General features: G+C 36.1%; 2 protein-coding genes across 12 annotated transcripts in view; one reads left to right on the forward strand and one right to left on the reverse strand.

The window, feature by feature from the left end:
• Positions 1–8,635, forward strand: part of LOC108747664 (disks large homolog 4) — a 333,352-nt gene extending 324,717 nt beyond the window's left edge. For 3 of the 9 annotated variants that reach the window (XM_018485269.1, XM_018485270.1, XM_018485272.1), the window contains 9 exons: positions 252–354; positions 973–1,011; positions 3,018–3,059; positions 4,270–4,386; positions 6,421–6,570; positions 6,657–6,829; positions 6,942–7,051; positions 7,135–7,226; positions 7,684–7,793. In XM_018485269.1, the coding sequence (XP_018340771.1) occupies positions 252–354; positions 973–1,011; positions 3,018–3,059; positions 4,270–4,386; positions 6,421–6,570; positions 6,657–6,829; positions 6,942–7,051; positions 7,135–7,226; positions 7,684–7,793 (936 nt within the window). Of the gene's footprint in view, positions 1–251; positions 355–972; positions 1,012–3,017; positions 3,060–4,269; positions 4,387–6,420; positions 6,571–6,656; positions 6,830–6,941; positions 7,052–7,134; positions 7,227–7,683 lie in introns of all 9 variants that reach the window. The other 6 variants (XM_018485268.1, XM_018485271.1, XM_018485273.1 and 3 more) reach the window with 6 other exon arrangements.
• A 6,600-nt stretch (positions 8,636–15,235) lies between these two features.
• The window catches only part of LOC108747663 (mucin-17-like), a 74,119-nt gene continuing 69,206 nt past the window's right edge, over positions 15,236–20,148 (reverse strand). For 2 of the 3 annotated variants that reach the window (XM_018485266.1, XM_018485267.1), the window contains 5 exons: positions 16,865–18,748; positions 16,616–16,741; positions 16,362–16,528; positions 16,020–16,234; positions 15,236–15,841 (listed from right to left, as the gene is read on the reverse strand). In XM_018485266.1, the coding sequence (XP_018340768.1) occupies positions 15,417–15,841; positions 16,020–16,234; positions 16,362–16,528; positions 16,616–16,741; positions 16,865–18,748 (2,817 nt within the window). In that variant the 3' untranslated portion in view covers positions 15,236–15,416. The remainder of the gene's footprint in view (positions 15,842–16,019; positions 16,235–16,361; positions 16,529–16,615; positions 16,742–16,864; positions 18,749–20,148) is intronic. The other variant, XM_018485265.1, reaches the window with a different exon arrangement.

The following is a 20,148-nucleotide window of genomic DNA, read 5'->3' on the forward strand; positions in this document are numbered from 1 at the left end:
GAAAATTATAACAGAACTAATTTGAGAAGATTGTAAATATAGCGTTTTTATTAAAAATTTATTCAATTTATACAAAAATTATCATAGTTTAATGCTTTTAGATTTCTATGCAAACATTATTTCTGTTTGTATAATACTTTATTTTCTTCAAAAATTATGAATTTGATAAAATTGTTTCTCATGAAATGAATTCATTGCACAAAATTATGAGATTTATGATTTGTTGATCATAAAAAACTTGTTAATTTCAGCAATCAACTCTTGACCGGAAGAAAAAGAACTTCTCGTTTAGCAGGAAGTTCCCCTTCATGAAGAGCAAAGACGATAAGTCCGAGGATGGCTCCGATCAGGAACGTGAGTGTCTAGAATGTGATTGTTCTCTTTTCCCCTCCTGCACGTTCTGTGCATGTTCTGATCCATATTTACTGTGTTTTAATGTTTTATTCGCCATATGTATTCGCCTATACTTATATCGTACGATTTAACCGCTGAATTATGAAGTTATTCCTCACCCTCAAGCCTCGGGCCGCAGTCTTCGCAATCGATGGGTTCAATTTTTATTAATAATTAATCATTTCATTCATAATTTGATAATATATGATAATAACTGATGACATTATAGTATACAAAATGTAATAATAGAAAAATATTCTTCTTCTAGTAAAGCAACTTCCCGCGTCTATTTTTTACGATGTTATCAGTATTCATCTAATTACTTAATGTGTATGCAATTTCTTTCATAATGTCATTGTAAAAGTGAATTCTTCAAGATTTCATAACGCACAATTATAAAAAGAGTTGTCACAATATGAATTTCCGTGAAAATCGAAGATTCGAACAAATAAAATCATTGATAAAGTCCCAACTTCCGGTGCGATGAGCCCCGATCAGACACGCCCAAGTCCCCGAATGAGCTTGTGTGTTTTACAATGTGAAAACGTGACATGTGTTTTGTTTTGCCTGCTTGTGTAGGAACGCCCACCACACCTGAGAATGAGAACGATCCCACCCGTAAGTATCTTAATTAGACATGTAATAAGCTCTGTAAATATGCGCTTTCGCCATTTTTCATATTCAATGACGTCAACAGTGACGCAAGCTTTAAAATCCATGCTAAAACACGAGAGTTGAGACGAAATTCTAGTGATATATTGAATTAAAGAATAATTACGTACGCGAAAAGAATGGTTTTGCTGAAGTATCTAAAAATTTAACTAGACACAAAATACTGAAAATAATCTGATTTAGACGATCAAAATAATAATGTAGGATGCTCTGATTACTAGAATGTTAAAACTTTTTGCAGCGTCGTCATTAATGCTTAAGTGTTCTATATAATTATTTTAACAACCCAACAAAATTTTCAGGGCAATATACTAGTTAAATTTTTATATATTTTAGCAAACTATTCTTTCCATGTATAATTTAAAGAAATATTTTTGTCCTGATTATTTATCCTCATACGAAAAGAACAATGTTGTGGATGTATCTAAAAATTTAGTTAGATACAGATCTGAAAATAATTTTGTTGAACTACAAAATAATTATGTGTGATACTACAAATTGGTTGCTATAATATTAAAATTTTTTACAATATTGTTTATCACACACAAATGCTTGAGTTTTCTATATAAATACTTCCATAATCCAACAAAATATTGTAAGATCCGTATTTAGCAAAAGGTTTTTAGAGCAAAATCATTTTTTTCGTACAGTGAAGTAAATTGTTGATGTATAACGATCGAAAGAAAATTGAGAATGCATGATCTTATTTGATTGTAATAAAAAAAATTGTTTAACAATATTTATTTTTAACATAATTGACTTTGTCTCGGATTGAAATCGAGTTTTGGTCGAGATTGAATCTTACACAATGTTGCAATGTGCGCGATGTTGCTTGCGGAGAACCACCGTGCATCATTTACCAGCCGCAGTAGCTTCATTTGCGCCCTTCGACCTCGCTTGCGCATGCACGCTGCACCTTGAACTTTTCTGCCCTGTGCAGAGTCTCTAGACTAACATCCCGACCGACAACACGCTCTTATCTACGCTCTCGACTCCGCTTCTAACTTTCGGCTTTTCACTTAGAGGTTCACCGGTAGTCTATAGAAACGGTCCAGCACGGTAGAGCAATGTTCCTCTCAGACAGTAGTAGTTTACATTCTCTCTTTCTCTTTTTCTTTTTTTTTTACTTTCTTCCACCAAAGGATAATTAACATGGTAAACACGCATCCCATTCATCTCAAAGATCATGTCACGAAGCACATCATTCTCAGTCAGATGCATTCAGCAATACCTCCGGATTAATAAAACCGAAAAAGAAATTGTTTGAAGTACTAGATGCATGTACGTCGCATTCTCATCGTGTTAGATTGAGAAGAAATCTCTTTGAATGACATAATACGCGATTCGGTGTTTGACATCGTAAGAAACGAGAAGATACACACCATTTAGCTGACGGCGAAAGAAAGAGTGTTACAGTCTTGAGTTGTACACACAGCTGATATTATTTTTTTTTTTCTCTTTGTGTTACGCGACGTTTTTCTCAAGCATGAGTGTCTCCATAGCGAGCGAGACTTTAACGATTTATTTATCGATGTCATAAAAAAAAAAGCACTTCGATACAAACTACGCTTATTACGAGTACCTCTTCAACGTAACGCTTCCACAAATAACGTGCAACACGTAACGTACGAACATTCCGTGATTATTCCCACTAGGGAATTTGCATTCTTCACGAAATATTTAGTGATGATAATATTTAATTACGACAATCGTGATTTTGAAGAAAGAAATAATTCGGACGATTCAAATTCGCTTGTCGTTTCTCCAATCTGCAAACACATTCGCATCATGGTCCATCCATCCCGTGCGTAGCATTGGAATCGCGCGCGCACAGTAGGAGAGAGTTTTTTTCCGAAAATCTATAGCGCTTCTAATTAATTCTAGCGATAATTAACGGTCGCTTGTTTAGTACGCAACGTATACTGAAATGTATTCAACTTGTTATGTTCTAGCATTCATGCTGTGCTACACCCAGGACGACACTAACACTGAAGGTAATCATGTCTCTCTCTTCTCTCTTCGTTCCTACTCTTTCTATCTCGCTATCTTTAGTTCCTCTTCCCCTCCCCCCCCTCTCTCTCTCTCTCCCTCCCCCTCTCTCTCTAGTTTTCTTTTTCCTCTTTCTCTTTCTATACATATACAATATATCTCTCCTATATATTCTTCCTTACACTGAAGAGATCGTATTGCCTGGGTCAGCCACGTGCGATAATGAATTTCGATCACGATATTGTTTCGCAATTACACGCGTGCTCGAATAGATTAATATTATTAATATAATTAATATTGATACAAGAATTATGTGTCAGTATTATCACGTTTAACGTTCATTACCTCTTGCGGTATTATTTAACATAAAATAAGTGCTTATGTTAACGTTTACGTATATAGAGAATTCAGCATAGCGGGCTTAAATTTGTTGCAATTATACAACAATAACGCTCGAAAATTTGAAATTGTAGTATTTGTGAAACGTTCTGATCGAAAATCATCTCATTCCTTTATTTGTCTACCATCCTTGTGAGAGATATCGATCACGCTTGCATTCATTTGTCAGCGATAATTCAGCAACCAAATATATGATGTCAGCCTTTATTATACGTCATGGGCAGTATAGCATATCTATTGTTTCGTTTCAATGGGAGTATGCATATTCATATGAGATGAAAAGGTCAACTCGAAATCTTCATTAGTTAATAATGATGACGTTCGTGCAGTTAAAGCATATATAGAAATTTATTCAAGTCCAAAGAATATATAGATAATCTGCATCCATGAACATTAATACACGATAAAACAATTGATAAAGAATAATACGATACAAGATGTTAAGAATGTGAATTAATACATAAAAAGTACGTTCTTTCTTTATTTTCCTATGTCTCTACGTATGAATGAAAGCAGAATTTATTATCCTGTAATATTTAAAATAGGGACAATATTTGCGATTTTGCACAATATGATTTCAAATTGAACTTGAAACGTTCGCTGATTATATATCGAGAGAGCTTTCGTCACAAGCGCATTTGTCTATCGATGAAATTTCATATATGACTCTTTTAGAATCTCATCTTAGGACCTTGATTGTCCGCCACTCTTCCCCCGTCGCCGCCGTCCATCATTCACCTCTCATTCATCACCATTAACATTATTGCCCTTCTATCTCTCTTTGTTTTGATCTTTTTCTTTTCTTATTTATTCAAGATTTATCTTGCGCTACAGGGAGTAGAGAAATTTTGTTTCGCGTTCAGCTGCCGTATGTGGAGGAACTCACGTTAGTTTATCTGGAAAAGGAGGGCGACGAGCCCGATGACGAGCTTAGTAAGTCGTAGCCGAGACCAAATGTGTGAACCGTAGTGTGAGCGCAGTGCGCGCACACAAAGAGCCGATTTGTTCCTCTAGGAAACTAACGCAGATCGCAGGCAGATTGTAACCCTGTCAACGGGCGATTATCTTAAAAAGTAAAAAATAAAAATTCGTGTAAAATAACTGAATGACGTTGTTTGCAATCCATGTGTCAGCTAACTAAATCCTTGATATTTTCCGATCTTCCATTAATGTTACCGCTCTTACGCGAATTTGCCGTGGGTAAAGATTCTCAAATAAGAGATTGGACTTGCCATATTTCTCAGGACCTACTTAGATATCTCATTCGATCTTATTCCTGAGCCAGTAATAGAAATCAACGGGGCGAATGAGAGTACGGTGATCAGTACGCAAAGTAAGAAATTTTTTTTATTACTTCATGTATTCCATAATTAGTGATGCCATTAATTATTCGTTTCGACTCTCTTTGAAGTTCTTCTCGGTAAACGTAAAAATAAATATGTGTCTGTCCTTTGTATGTATGTCAAATTTGAGTCACCGACGAATTTTTATTCTTAAGCGTCCTGAAAAATATAGCGCGTCGATTGGAAATTGTCTAAACGGTGTCCAATTTCTCACTTGAAGATCCCTGGATGTGGGTCAAGGTCGCAGAAATCGTTGAAATTCTGCCGCGGTTACATAAGATAGATATAATTTGACAGTGGAGAAAGATAATGTGTCAGTTATTCTCACTTCGTGTTTCCGCTATTATCGATTTTACATTATCTTTACGGTGTGTAACGTGGCGAGTTAACACAACCATCCGTCGATCTCTAAAACTTCTTTCACCCTTTTATTTTCCGACTAAAACTCACGATCGAAATTGAAAAGCAACCGCGACTACAATAGCGCCGGTTTAAGGCACCAATCGAGAAACGTCTGTCTCCTTCGACATCCGTTAATTTTCTTCGGGCTTCTCTTCGCGATAAATTACTGACGAGACGCGCTCCGCGTACAATTGAAACGGCCGCGCGAGATGCTGCTGTCACGACCTGTTTTCTCGTTTTCTTTTCTTCCCCGCCGCTCTCCACCTCCTCTTCCTCGATCGTAGAATCTGTAGACGTTAACAGCAGCAGAACGCAATTAGGACGCTCAAATAGACGAAAAAATTCTGTCACTTCTTCTTCGTTGCGCTGGAAACGCATTGTCGCGCTCCTCTTCCTCACGTTTGCGCGAAAGTTCGGACCACGTATTCGATTATCGCAGTTGAAACCCGAGAAGAAGCGATATAGCCACATTAATATCGAGTTCGTAACATGTGTTAGCAGCCCGCGGTATTGATTACAAATGGAGACCCCCAACTTTCTTCCGTCTGTCTCTTTCTCTCTAGTTTTCTTTCTTTCCTTCTCTCTTTAGCCAAGTATTGGTTTATAGTCGCTATACGTACTAACGCCACTTATGCACCTCTAACGTTCCTGGATCGCTTAAATTTTTTAGTCATTAAGAGGTACAGCTTTCCTCCTGCTTTCGATTTCGTCCGAACGCTGAGAGCATGCTCGTGACTCGTCCGACGAGAGAAATGTGTACTTGTCCGAAATGCCAATAGAAGCCTAAAAGCCGGGGTCCGCTTGAGACAGTTGAAGGACATTTGTCATTGGACATGACCGATCTATCGAGTCATCAGTCAGAGATTGTTTCAAGTGGCCCCGACGAACGCATATCGCTCTGTGTGTAACACGTTGTCCCGCGTCCGTTTCGTGGAAGTGTCAATTAATCAATGACATCATCGGGGACCGTCGTCGGAGACCCTGTCTTTCGGAAGCGGAGTCGGAAGGAGGACCACTCGGGTCGTGTTTAGCCTCTTCTTGGATGAATGTTATCGCTTTTTATTTTTCTCTGCTATATCTGAGTGGGCGGAACTTGTGCGCCGAAGGTTCGGAGGAGATTGCAAGATAGCTTGTAATGATGATGATGATGAGAGGCCTCTATCGAGTCTTCGGAAGCGCGTCGCGCAGAATCGTGAATATACATTTGATTAAACGATTGCAGGCAGCGAAGAGAACGTGCTTTCGTACGAGGCTGTGCAGCAGTTGACGATACAGTATACGCGTCCCGTGATCGTTCTCGGACCACTCAAGGATCGCATCAATGATGATCTCATCTCCGAATTCCCTGATAAATTTGGCAGCTGTGTTCCACGTGAGTTGCTCGACAATTGAATGATCAACGATAAAGCTTTTCTTATGGAGCTGTATATATCGACTTTTTTGCGCGTTTGCCTGCAGACACAACTAGGAGTAGAAGAGAATATGAAGTGGACGGACGAGATTATCATTTCGTGGCGTCGAGGGAACAAATGGAGAGGGACATACAAAATCATTTGTTCATAGAGGCCGGACAATATAACGACAATCTTTACGGAACATCCGTTGCGTCTGTACGAGAAGTGGCTGAAAAGGTACGCATAATTTTAGTAACATAGAATCGACCTTTTATAGACTTTACTTACGTCACATTATATTATATTGATGAGAAATCACCAAAAATGTTTGTAATTGTTGCTTTTATAGGGCAAGCATTGCATTCTTGATGTGAGTGGGAATGCTATCAAGAGGTTACAGGTAGCACAACTTTATCCTATTGCCATCTTCATCAAGCCGAAATCGGTGGAGTCTGTTATGTAAGTTCCGTAATCGATCTTTAATACGCACAGAAATTTTGTTGTTATTTATTTTGCTAAATTTAGCGCTCGCAATTTTACAGGGAGATGAATAAGAGGATGACCGAAGAGCAAGCGAAGAAGACGTACGAGCGTGCTCTCAAGATGGAACAAGAATTTGGTGAATATTTTACTGGTACGTTTACATTTATAAGACTTTCTATTAAATTTAATTTTATAATTTAAAGGGATTAAATATATTCCAGTTTGATTATGTTACAAGTCCGAGAGCAATCGATTCACAGTCATATATCTGAAATAAATTAATTTAATTGTACATTTAGATATATTATATTCCAACTAACTTTTAACTGTAATTGGCATTTTTCTCACTTGATATATTTACGTAAGCTATCCTCTTTCAATCTTAATATCAATTTTACCAAATAAAATTTTGTTCAACTAAACTATGGTATTATTTATGATTTTTTATTAAAATGCTTATTTTGTAATTGTTGCAAACACTCTAAATGTAATGCAACTTATTAAAATTAAAATCAATTAAAATCTGAAAAAATCATGAGAGAAATCAGTACAATTTGGCACAATCAAAATATTCTTATCGCGACGATTAAATCGCTATTTATTTGTAGCCGTCGTTCAAGGAGACACTCCCGAGGAAATTTACGTGAAAGTGAAGGAGGTCATCTCCGAGCAATCAGGACCGAACATCTGGGTTCCCTGCAGAGATCAGCAGCTGTGACGTCCTGCCCCCCACGCTCAGCATGGGCCCAACGCCTGGACCCTGCCACCGAGGCGACAAGCTTAGTTATTCACGATAAATACGATTAAGTGATGCTCTAACATCCTTTCCTGATCCCTCCTTCCCTCCCGTATCCCATATCCATGTAGCACAAAGTCCCTATTTAAGACGCGTAACACATGTAAATCGCCGCAGAGAATTTAAGCCGAAAGAATACTTAAAAACGGTGGGACACACGATATCACCAACCATTTCCCTGCGGAGGACTGATAAAGTCAGTCGGGACGCGTGATTTATTCTCCTCTAAGTTCAAAATCTAATAGAAGATTGTGTTAAGAGGGAAATGAGGAAAACTAACCATTCGGGCGTGCTCATCGTGTTGAATTTTATCGTGACTGATGTTTCTGATAACAAAAAATGACGAAGAGAAATTCGTAACTTTTATCGCATGATCGTCGATTATTCGTGTGTGTGATCGTCCCTAATTTTATTAATTAACCTCGCGAAAGAATTTAGAGGCGTTGTATGTATGTACAATTGCTCGAGAAGATTAGATCGGCGTATGCCGAAATCGAATTGGCGGGCAATTCGGAAGAGTTCTCTCGAATTCGACTGAACTATCAGCTACGAAATGCGAACGCTTTTTCGGTCATACTCGGGCACGGTATTTTTTAATGTACTTAAGCGCAGTTAGCGCGCCGAGAACGTCGAGCGAATTCGACGAACTCGATTCGAAAAAACGGAGGAATCGCGGATAAGAGAAAAAACCGTAGCCCCCCCCCCCCCCCAGCGACGTTGTGTATGTGTTAATGAACCTCACAGGATTAAAAGAAACAGTAAAAAAAGCAGAAAAAAAGAGAAGAGAAACCTCACAGGACAAATCTTTAGATGCTAGATACACATAACGATATATAATGTTTTGTACAGCTAGATGACTAAGCCAGTAATTGGGTTATGTGCAACATTATATTTGTGGAATGGGCAATGCGAGGAGAGAGAAGAAAAACGAGAGAAAGAGAGAGTGAGAAAGAGAAAGAGCAAAAAATACTATTGTAATTTAAATATCACTACTAAATTATTATTATAGTAGGTATTATTGTAAATATATATTAATACTCGCGTGTATCGAGACGGAAAGGCGTAGTAGGTAAAGATAAGAATCGAAGAAGAAGAGATAGAGGGATGATGAAAGACGAGCCTGGCAAGGCTTTTCTTTCACACGCGTCGGCTTTTTTTTCGGATACATGATGCCACTCAGCATCGTGAAGAGATAAAGAATTTTCATGCCGATCATTCGCGCTCTCATAAAGCTTCAGCGCGAGCGTAGATGTATGCTGCTCCTTCGTATCTTAAGATATAGTTCTTGGCACCGGATCCAGCAGTCGTTGTTGATCGTGAGGTCTAGCTTGCACGAGATCTTCAATGCATCCGGCTGAAGGGGGAAAAAAAGAGGAGAAAATCATGTTCGTTAATGTACTTACGATTTCTATGGGGGAATCGCGAAAGGTGCGAATGGACAAAACTGTAACGATTCGAAAAGAAAAGAAGACGCAGATACGGCCAATTGAGTTCTACCGTAGAATGAGAACTGCAGTCATCGAATATAATAAGCGAAGATTCTTCATCGATAAACTCGCATCCTGAATAAAACTCAATAAAAAAAAAATATCCCATCGCTTGGCCTTCACTTGTTCATCGCGCTGCGAGCTCGCGATCGCGTGCACTATGCACGATGCTTTGTCCGCTTGCTCCTTCCGTTTCCGTAGCATTAATCATGCGCGAGAAGGTACGATAATTGATTCTCTCAATGAAACACGAGCGGGAAATCGAATTGTTGCAAACACGGGGTGTTATTACGGTAATTTAATTGTAATATAGCCGCATTGTTGTCGTGATATGGAAATACAAGTCGCGATGACGAAAGACAATGGCGACGATGATGATAATGATGGCAATGATGATGAGCCAACGTATTTGGGCGCAACACGCGACGATCACTTCTGTCGCCTGTCTGAATAGAACCGAACGTTTCCTTTTCCTTATTTCGTAGTAACGTTCACTCGCGAGGAACAATAATATTGCGCGGACACGCTTTCGGGCTATTTTTTTCCTATATCGCGAGTTCTAGATTATTATTAAGCGCGATTATATCATACGAGATAGAATGAGGTACGAAGCGACGAGCTTCGGCTTGTGCCTGAAGGACAGAAGGCCTGGCTTCGCCGAGTTGAAAGATGTCTGTCTCGATGTAAAAGACCGTATATAAAGAGAATAATTACCGCAGATACCTATTATACACCTCTATAGTCTATTTAATAATATTACTTATTAAATTGTCAATCTCATGTTCACCTTGTTTCATCGTTTTTAAATAGTTAATAAACGTTTTACCAATTTTACTACTGTAGTTTGGTATCCCCATCCTTCTTTTTCATTCCTTACTTTTATTTAGAGGATACAGAAATTATAATTAATATCGTTATATTTGATAAAAGTAAAAGAATATTCTATTAAACAATTATTTGCTTACATACTTGTAGATAAATAACAATTTACTTGGTATAACGTATCTTCAAAATCAATTTTAAGTTAAAAGTTAATTATCATTTTTAATATATTGCATCTTATTATACATAAAAAGATAAAAATATACGCTTTGCAATGTTGAGATATAATAAGATATGTAAAAAAATTGAAATCTTGTTATATTTAATATGTATGTTCAGTGTTTTAGCTGGTTTTAGTGACTAAGTGATTGGGGTTAGTGAATAGTAATAAGAGTTTCAGTAAAAATACTCGTTTTTATTACATCGATTGGATAACTCGTTATTGTTATTAGCGAAAAAAAATCACAAATATTTTTTTCTTCATTTAGAAAGTTATTCGTCGGGTCCATCGTGACTCGCTTGTAACGACTACGGCAATGACAATAATAACGATTTCCTCTTTACACGAATCACAGTAAGACTCTAATTTGTTCATCAGCTTCAACGTTGTTTCGAACTAAATCTCTGAAATAAAATATATATTTGTATATATATATATTTATTTATATATTTGTTCATATTTTATATATATATATTTGTATATAACTTCTGTTTTTCTTTATCCGCATTAAAGCAGCAGCATTAACACATTTAGAAGTTTTTTTTAATATATAAATACAAGGAGGGCAATAGAAGGGAGAGGCGTTGTGTGAATGTTACACGACTAAGAAAATGTACATCCATCGTTTAACTACTATGTATATATGGTACAATAAAAAAGCGCGTAGTCATAGATAATAGTAATAGTAGTAGTAGTAGTAGTAATAATAGTAATAAGTGGTGGTAGTAGTAGTAGTAATAGTAGTAGTAGTAGTAGTAGTAGCAGTAGTAGTAGTAGTAATAGTAGCAGCAGCAGCAACAGTATTGATAGTAGCTATAGTTGCGGTAGTAATAGCAGAGTTACTAGTATAATAGTAAATAATATTTTTAGTAGTCGCAACATATATACATACTTAGTTCATCTCATGTCATACAACGTGACTATCTCGAAGTCGGTTAATGCTTTATATTGTACACAAATACGCTATTATAAACAAATACCGCGGTCTACTTACACTTTAACTACTTAAGAATAAAAGATACAGTACGTACATACCACGGTTTCTTATCATTCTGTCAGAGAGAAAAGTAACTTTTCTGCGTTTCGCTCCTCTTTATCTTTATTTCGTTTTTCCTTTCTGAAAATATGTATATACAATCGGCATAATGTAACCGCGCCCCTATCCACTTGACATCGTTAGCTAAATAAAAATTATAAGGAGTCGCCCGAATGCACGCTGTCGCTTGCACAACAAATCGCATCGTATCAATACACATTAATTGATATCACTCAATATTAATTAAATGAAAAGAACGATTTTGTTAGTTTTTACAAATTTAAATAGATATTACAGATCTAAAAATATGTATTATTAAAATAATTAAAATTATTTTAAAAAATAATTTTAATATATTTTTAAAATTTGATATCTTAAAGAACATTCTTGTACAATTATAAATCGATCCAACGAAAACGGAAGAAGTTGCACAAAATTATAAGTCGAGCGCGCTAAACAACTAGACATATACCCAAAATAGCCTTCATCAAGTCTTCGAGCAGCAAAGGATTTTATTTTATGGTCCTGTGTGGAGTAGATCATTATAAATGTAAGATTGTAAACGCATTTTTTTCGAAACGCTTTTGAAAATGCATGACCACTGTATCTTGAAAATGGCTTGACCAAACGATTTTCAATCACTTTTTCTAGACACTCAAAACTGATTTTTTTTAATAATGCTCCGTTTTTTGTTCACAGCCAAAATTAAACAAAATTTTTGATAAAAGATTGATATTTGACTGAGCTGTTGCTTTGTTCAAATGCAATATTTGAAAAACAGCTAAGTCAAATATTATATTTATATGTTTCAATTTTATAAAGCTTATGTCGTTTTGCTTTTAGATTAATTTTATGGAAGTGAGTGATTACCGCAAACTATATTTTTTAAAACAAGTAGACATTAATAACATCGCCATTTTTTATTACTTTTTAATAAAATTTAAATGACAAAGAAAGAAAAATACGTTCTTTATGATGAAATAAACCCGAGTTCTTTGTCTCTTTTCGTTTTTCTACAAAAAATTCACAAAATTATGCTTTATTTTAATGCATCTAGGTATTTATGCTCCCTTGAGCATTGATGACAATACTGCAAAAGTTTTGACATTCTCCAATCGGTTTAAACATCCTACATCATTATTTTGATAGTCTTAATGAAATTATTTTCAAATCAATGTCTAATTAAATTTTTATATACTTCGATAAAATCGTTCTTTCATTAATTATATCAATAATATTAATTAATTATCCCTTGTAATGGGATTTTTTTTCTTCAACTAGCTACTGTACACTCATACGCACTGATACGCGTCGCTTGCACGTACACACGCATCGGCATACGCATCTGTAGTCAGTACACTACCAAGTTATTTTCAAGAATACACGTGGATTTTTCCCTGAGACTGATTATAACGATTGAAATCTCTGTGCTGCACATGGCGTTAAAATAAACGCATTTTACAGCATTCTAAGCATCCTAAACGAAACCGAACTATCTGGCCGCATCCTTTTTTCTCATCTCATAACATTCCTCCTCGGCATACGCTAATATCTTCGTTCGTTCAAAAATCAATACAGGAACGTCGTGAGACAATAAGTACAATCGACATATTTTCCCCGAATTGGTTCCGTCCAAGTTTAAAATAATTCCTCTCTTATATAAAATTTGCATTCCTAAATTGCTTTAATCAAACACGACATCGCTTTGATGATCGAAACTCGCTGATTTATCTCTTCTTTAATTCTCAAAATTCTATATATCGAATTAGTTACAATAAAAATTTAAAAAATTTTATTATTAGATATTTTTCCATTTAACCCTTTCCTTGATTTAATATACTTAATTGCATTTTCTCTCTATACAAAATTCTGTTCTTAATTTTGAATGTTCTTGTCTTAGCGAGTCTTCGATCGCCGATACGACGCGTTAACATTGTTCTGGCATAATCACAAAAACAGAAATAATTTGAAGACAAAGTGTAAAAAACAGATATATTATTGCACAGTGAGCGTTTTCAAACGGCATTTTTTAGCCGCTTTAGTCCTTCAAAATAATTATCTATCTTTTCTAAACTCTTAGAAATAATCATATATTTACAATTAGACCATCAACGAAACAAAAATGTTTATTTCGCGAATTGCACTTCCCATATTACAAAAATTGAGCCATTGACACCTGCTGATTCTACCTTTTATTCAAATTAAAATTAATCGCTACACACAATGGAAGCTGTACAAAAACGAAGAACTTGTATAAATTAAAAGTTGATTTTGTAGTGTATATTATGTACACACAGCTCCATATAATACGTATATTTGTATATATATATATATATTATGTACTTATTTACATATTGTAATGTATACATAATATATATCATATATATATATAACATATACATATATACATAAATATACATACAAATATACATATACAACTGTATAGTTATGCAACAGAATATTAAAAATAGTGAAATACTAAAAATAGAACTAGACAACAGATATGCACCTTTAATATGTGTGATGGTGTCTTCTTAATGGATCAAATATTCTGAACTCAATGAATTGAAATTCAACTCATTTAGCGTTTCAAGCACCTATTCGAATGGTCAATTAACACATTTCATAAATATAACTCGCACAGCATAATATACAACTTTTCTATATAACATAAGGAAAAAACAAAGACTAAACTGTGGTAACGTTATCGTTCGCGATAGTAATTATGTTACACTCTCTTAACGTTGACTCTTCCAATGACGCGTTCGATAATAGTTCAAAGAGGAAAACTAATATTAACGCACACAGGCGCGCATTTTAATTCTACAAATCTCGGAGAGATAAGATTCCCTTAAAAACAGAGAAACTTCTTGAAGCCACGTACGAGATAAAAATATATCTGGTATGACAGCTACGTTTTCTCGCACTCTTAATATAATTATTACTATTTACGTTATTATTATTTTTATTATTACTATTCCGAGACTTGGTTCAACGATTGAGAAAAATCTACTCTCAAAGAATTCGTTTTCCCATCGCCTTAATCACCCACAAACAACATGTCTCCCTCTTTTCATTCGCTTATAAACGTTACATTAACAAACTTCTGATTATTTGTTCAGTCCTTAAGAGAATTAATAAAATATCCTCATTCTATGGGTATATTACGTATATATATCCCAATTCAATACTGCTATATAATGTCACAGGTAGCTGTTTCCCCACTCTTAGCTGCGCATTAAATAGTAGATAGTTTTGTTTAAAATTGTATTTGCACAACTATGTGCTTCGAAGTTAATTTAATTGCGCGTTACGCTCCCGGCATAATATCGGCATTACCGATCGGGAATACAGATTTTCTTTATTTCGATTGACAAATTCATCACTTGAATGAAGGAACGGAACCGATTATATGTGCGTATCTCTTATCACTTTAGTCAAGCTCCATTTCGTTATATTCTGCACTGTAAGAGATCGAGAGGAGAAAATCAATTATCAGTATCGGTTCGATTTACCTTCGAAGCATAAGATAAATCGAGAAGTCAGTCTTTAGACACGTAAAAGCACCGATCTTCATTGTTGTATCGATCAGTCTTTCTTTCTTCAGAGACGAGTTTTTCAGACAAACAGATTTGCATTAGTTAAGATTATTTCCATAGCAATTACCTGATCATTTTTCTCGATGCTTCATAAAACAATCAAAATGATCTGTTCTTATAATATTATTCACTGTTCAGCAATATAATTCTTAAAAATCGCTATATTTTTATATAATTTTAATTATATTTTGATAGGGCATTAGTTAAAGAATAAATCGCTCAGTCCGCAGAATTTTTGTTACGTGTTTCTTGTCGTTTTTTTCCATGTTGTCGATCGCGTTTTATAGCTTTGCCTTCAACTTTTTTCTGATGTTCCTTAGCTGAAATCGAAGTTGATGGTTTCGATATCTGGGGAGATGATCGCCCCAGAGAAGCCTCTTGTCACCTAAGGCTGATTAGCACTTTCTCTACGTTCAACAGAGACTTCACCTTGTCGTTGTACTTGATAAGAATGACCTTGGAACCACGCACATTAATCCTTTCGCCGCCGCTCAACAGGTGACAACAACGAGATTGTTCCAGGAAATCTGGCAACTTTAGCTCACGCATGACTTCACGATGCGCGATTGCAGGCGGTCCAGAATGTGCTTTCGGATTAATTTGACGTAGAAGAGCATCACGACTCTTTATCTTCAAAATCGCCATGAGATCTTGAAGCAGCACCCATTTATCGGGATCGTTGTTCAAGGTGAACAAGACAGGCAAGTTGATGTCGCTTACTTCCATTTCGATATCATCTAGTTCATCTGATTCAGGATTGTCCGATGGAACATCATCGAGCGGACTGTAGCCCGTCTCTTCTGGATCTAAAAATAATTTCATAGAAGATTAAAAATATATATTTGGAATATATATTTTGTGTGTGTGTGTGTGTGTGTGTGTGTGTGCGCGCGCGCGCTCGTGTGTGTGTGTGTGTGTATACACATATATGATACTCATGAAACTTTTAAGAATTCTGAAGAATTTGTGCTAACAATAACGTACCAAAAATTGAAGATGGACCAGCAAATGACCATGGCATGGTGGTACGACCTTGAATGTCAGCCAGGTGCTGTTCTAGAATGACATTAGCGTCGGTATCAACAGCTAACAACAAAGGTGTTTGTCCGGAATAAGTAGCCAATAATGGATCGGCACCGTACGATAATAGCAATCGCACAAGTTCTGTAGCACCATTCTCCGCCGCTTCATGAAGTGGTCTAATAATGCATATATGTATATAACTCTCTATCAATCATCATAATCTATAATCGCCTACATTTATCAAGTTACTCGTCGATTTGACATGAGAAAAGTTATTATAAAAGATTTGACGAAAGTCATTACCTGATACCACCATTAGCACTCTCGCTTACATTCGCACCGTAAGCCAGTAAGAGTTTTGCGATCTCCAGATGACCCTTGGAGCACGCCTCATGAAGTGGTGTATATCCCGCGTTGTCTTTAGGACTCGGCGCACTATTGAGCTTCTCTAGACAATAAGCAGTCACATCCTGCGGCGAAATATAAGCAGATTAGATTGCAATTCGCGCAAATCGTTATTTTTGTCGCATGACGTAGCAATGTAATCATTATCTTACCGTATAACCGAGACGGGCAGCGCGGTGTAATATAGTTTCCCCGACGCCCTTCTTGATAACCCACGTTCTAATCTCAGACTGAATATCGGCTACGCACTCCGGGCTTGGTTTATTAGCTTGACTTTGCTGTAAAATGAAATATCGCATTTTTAAATAATATTAAAAAAATAACGTATAAAAATCTTAAAGAGATGGAAGCCAATGAATTGGACAAGAATATATACGTAAAAATGTATAATATATACATACTCTCTTTCTTTCCTTTGGCAATGTCTCGTCTTTTTTTAATGGCTTCTTCTTCTTACGGATGTAATCAAATCCAGAACGGAATTTTCGTCGGCCAGGTCGAAGTTTCAATTTCTTTTTATTACGAATCTCCAAATCGTTCTTATCATCTTCCATCTCGTTATTTTCCTCTTCTCTGGTGTCGTTTGTCTCTTCTTGTTCTATCTCAGTCTTAATACGACGTAGTTTCTTATTAGCAAGTGATTTGAGGAGATCCTTTCGCCTCTCAGCAGTTAATAGATGACGTTTCGAATTCGCAATAGCTTTGTGACTTCGAAGTATACCAGCGTTCCTCAAACGAGACACCACTTTTTGCTTTAATGTTCGTACCTTACCTAATGCATTCTCTGGCGTTTCATTTTGCGAATCGTCATCTTGTGATGTGTCATCGCGATTTTGCATCGGCGGGGCTGACGCAGGCCTATCCTCGCCGAACACTTCACGAATAGTAGTTTCCTTCTTCAAGACTTTCGTCTCCGTTCTGGTTCTACTCTTCAATACTAGAGTAGAGAATTCATTGGGTAATGTGTGATTGTTCTTGAATGCATCACGGAAATTATTCACCGTCTCTTTGCGGAAATAACCGAGGAGGACGGAATTGGTAACTTTAATTGGATTTCTATTATTCTTCAACGCAATCTTGTTTTTAAGATTCTTTGATGTTTCGGATGACAGAAGCGGTGCAAGACCTGGAGTTGGTAAAAGTTCCGGTTCGTTATTGCTTTTATTAACGTTACTGCTCTTATTACTTTTCAGATTTTGTTTCTTTTTTGACTCTTTCTGACCACCACCGACTTTCTGCGCGAGAACATCGACAATAGAATTGTTATCCGATCGGAAATGTTTCATCATCGCCTTCGGCGGACAAGAAACTGTTGTTGATGAAGTCGCCTCTTCGTCATCAATCTTACTGCCAAGTCCCATAATGCTGAAACTGTAATTAGATTCCATGTCACTGTCTCTCTTATTACGACTGAGACACACGTCGGAACTATCCATCGAGACAGACAATGCCGGCGAACCAGGATCTAAATCTGGCAATGACGTGGATAGTCGATGAAAACGCGATGGTTTTGACACTGTAATCAATCTGGGTGGCATTCTTAGAGATTTTTTGTAAACGTAAACCTCCTCTTCCCAACCAGGTCTAAAATCACTACCGTCACCAAACAACGGTTTCGGCTTCGCTTTTTGAGACGTTCCACCTTTAGGAGGCGACAATTTGGATTCCTTCTCTGTTTTTGCCTTATGAGGAGTAGTGTCTCTCGAACGAAGCTTCATACCTTCAGACACATTAGCTATAGATCGTTTCCTAGCTCGAAGTCTGTCAGCAACTGAAGAACCATGACCAAATACGGTACTCACATCACTGTCTTCGCTCGAGGATTCGCTGCCACTAGAAGATTCAAGCTTGATCCTACGAATTCGTCTTCTTCGGCATATCACTTCCTCATCACAATCACTATCTTCCTTCTTCACTTCCTGTCTTGTTCTTTTAATTAACGGCACTTCGTCTGAATCGTCGCTTGAGTGTTTATCATCTTCCTTCCTCAACCCAGCCTCCGTCTTAATCTTAACATCCTTGAAAATCGAATTTTTATCATCCTTATTAGATGAATCCGATATCTCCTTCTTGATGTCTTCGGGCTTGATTCGAGAATGCGATGCATTGGTATCAGATTCCTTGTCGCTATCGTTAACTGCGTCTTCAAGTTTCGACGTTGCGATACCACTCACTTTTTTTCTACGTCCACGTTTCTTTACGGCATCGCCCGCGCGTAATTGCTCCATAAACTTATCACAGGCGTTACTCCAGAATGGATCCATGTCGTTAATTTTATCGTTCTCCTGCAAACAAACATTATATCTATCAATAAATTAGAATTATAATGCAAGTAAAAACGTACGATGACTAAAACTTTTAAAGACAAAAAGAAAGAATTTAAACATACATTTTACACAAAATTATAGCAGTAAGTATAAAAAAGCTATGAAGGAAATCATGTGAAAAAATCATATTACACGATACAACGTGCGCGGCGATTTTTACCGAACGAAATTTCGTTCACAAACGCATTCAAAATATTGCATAAAGCTTATGGCGATGATTGCAACATTTTAAATGCGTTTGCGAACGAAATTTCGTTTGTAACGCAAAATTTCAAACAAATCCTTTGCTCGATAAAAATTGCCGCGCACAAAAATCCTCACTGACATATAATGATGTTACGAACTTTTTATAATGTTAACGGTAATACCAAGATTGGAATGGTTACTCGTTACTTATAAGAGATTGAAAAGATCTCACACACAGAAAACTCATTAATGAAAAAGTAACGCGTTACTTGTATTTTTTCAAAAAATATCGTGTAAATATGACAAGTTACTTTTTAAAAATGACTTTCCTAACTTTAGCACAATCTTAACGTTTAGTTAGTTATCGTTACATAAAAAATTTTAAGATCATTACTAAATTGTTATTATAAAAAGTAACGGTAAAAATGACAGTCTTATTTATCAATTTAAATACATATATGATTCATATAACATACAAAAATAAAAATGTTTGGTAAAAGTGTAAAAATATTTTTATTTCTTTTTTAAACAAGCAATGTAAATTACAACACAGTACGACAAAAATCGATTTTTTTTCCTCCCATGAAAAAATCAAAGAGATTTTGAAAGCAGATGTGAAAAAAAATATTCGTATCTCGGCGTTTTATCAGATCAAGTCATTAACGTTTTTTAAGTATCATCAAATGTCTTTTTATAATACTGTACAGCACAGGTTTCCTCTCATGAAAAATTCAAAGAGATTCTGAAAGTAGATGTTAGGAAAGCATATACGTGTCTCGATACTGACTTATTGATTTGGTAGCCGTTATCAAACATTTTCTGAGCAATAAGAAAGCCGACAATTACAAAAAAATTGTTGCTGAAATGATTTCAAATGATTTCTTTTCATGCAATGAAAGTTAACATGTCGCTCAAAATATACTTTCTGCACAATCATTTGGATTTTTTTCCAAATTTGGGTGAATTCAGTGATGAACATTGCGATCATTAAGAAACATTTCGAAGGAAAAGGCATCAGACACATATTTGGTGAATACTGTTGGTCTACTGTTCGTGATACAAAACCGGAATCATACAAACGGCAAATCAAACGACCAAGATTCTTATAATAATTATAATTATAATAGTATTATTACTATTCTACAAAAATTTGAAAATATATGAAAAAAAAA

Source organism: Trachymyrmex septentrionalis, unplaced genomic scaffold (assembly GCF_001594115.1).
Source record: "Trachymyrmex septentrionalis isolate Tsep2-gDNA-1 unplaced genomic scaffold, Tsep1.0 scaffold20, whole genome shotgun sequence".
Lineage (NCBI taxonomy): Eukaryota > Metazoa > Arthropoda > Insecta > Hymenoptera > Formicidae > Trachymyrmex > Trachymyrmex septentrionalis.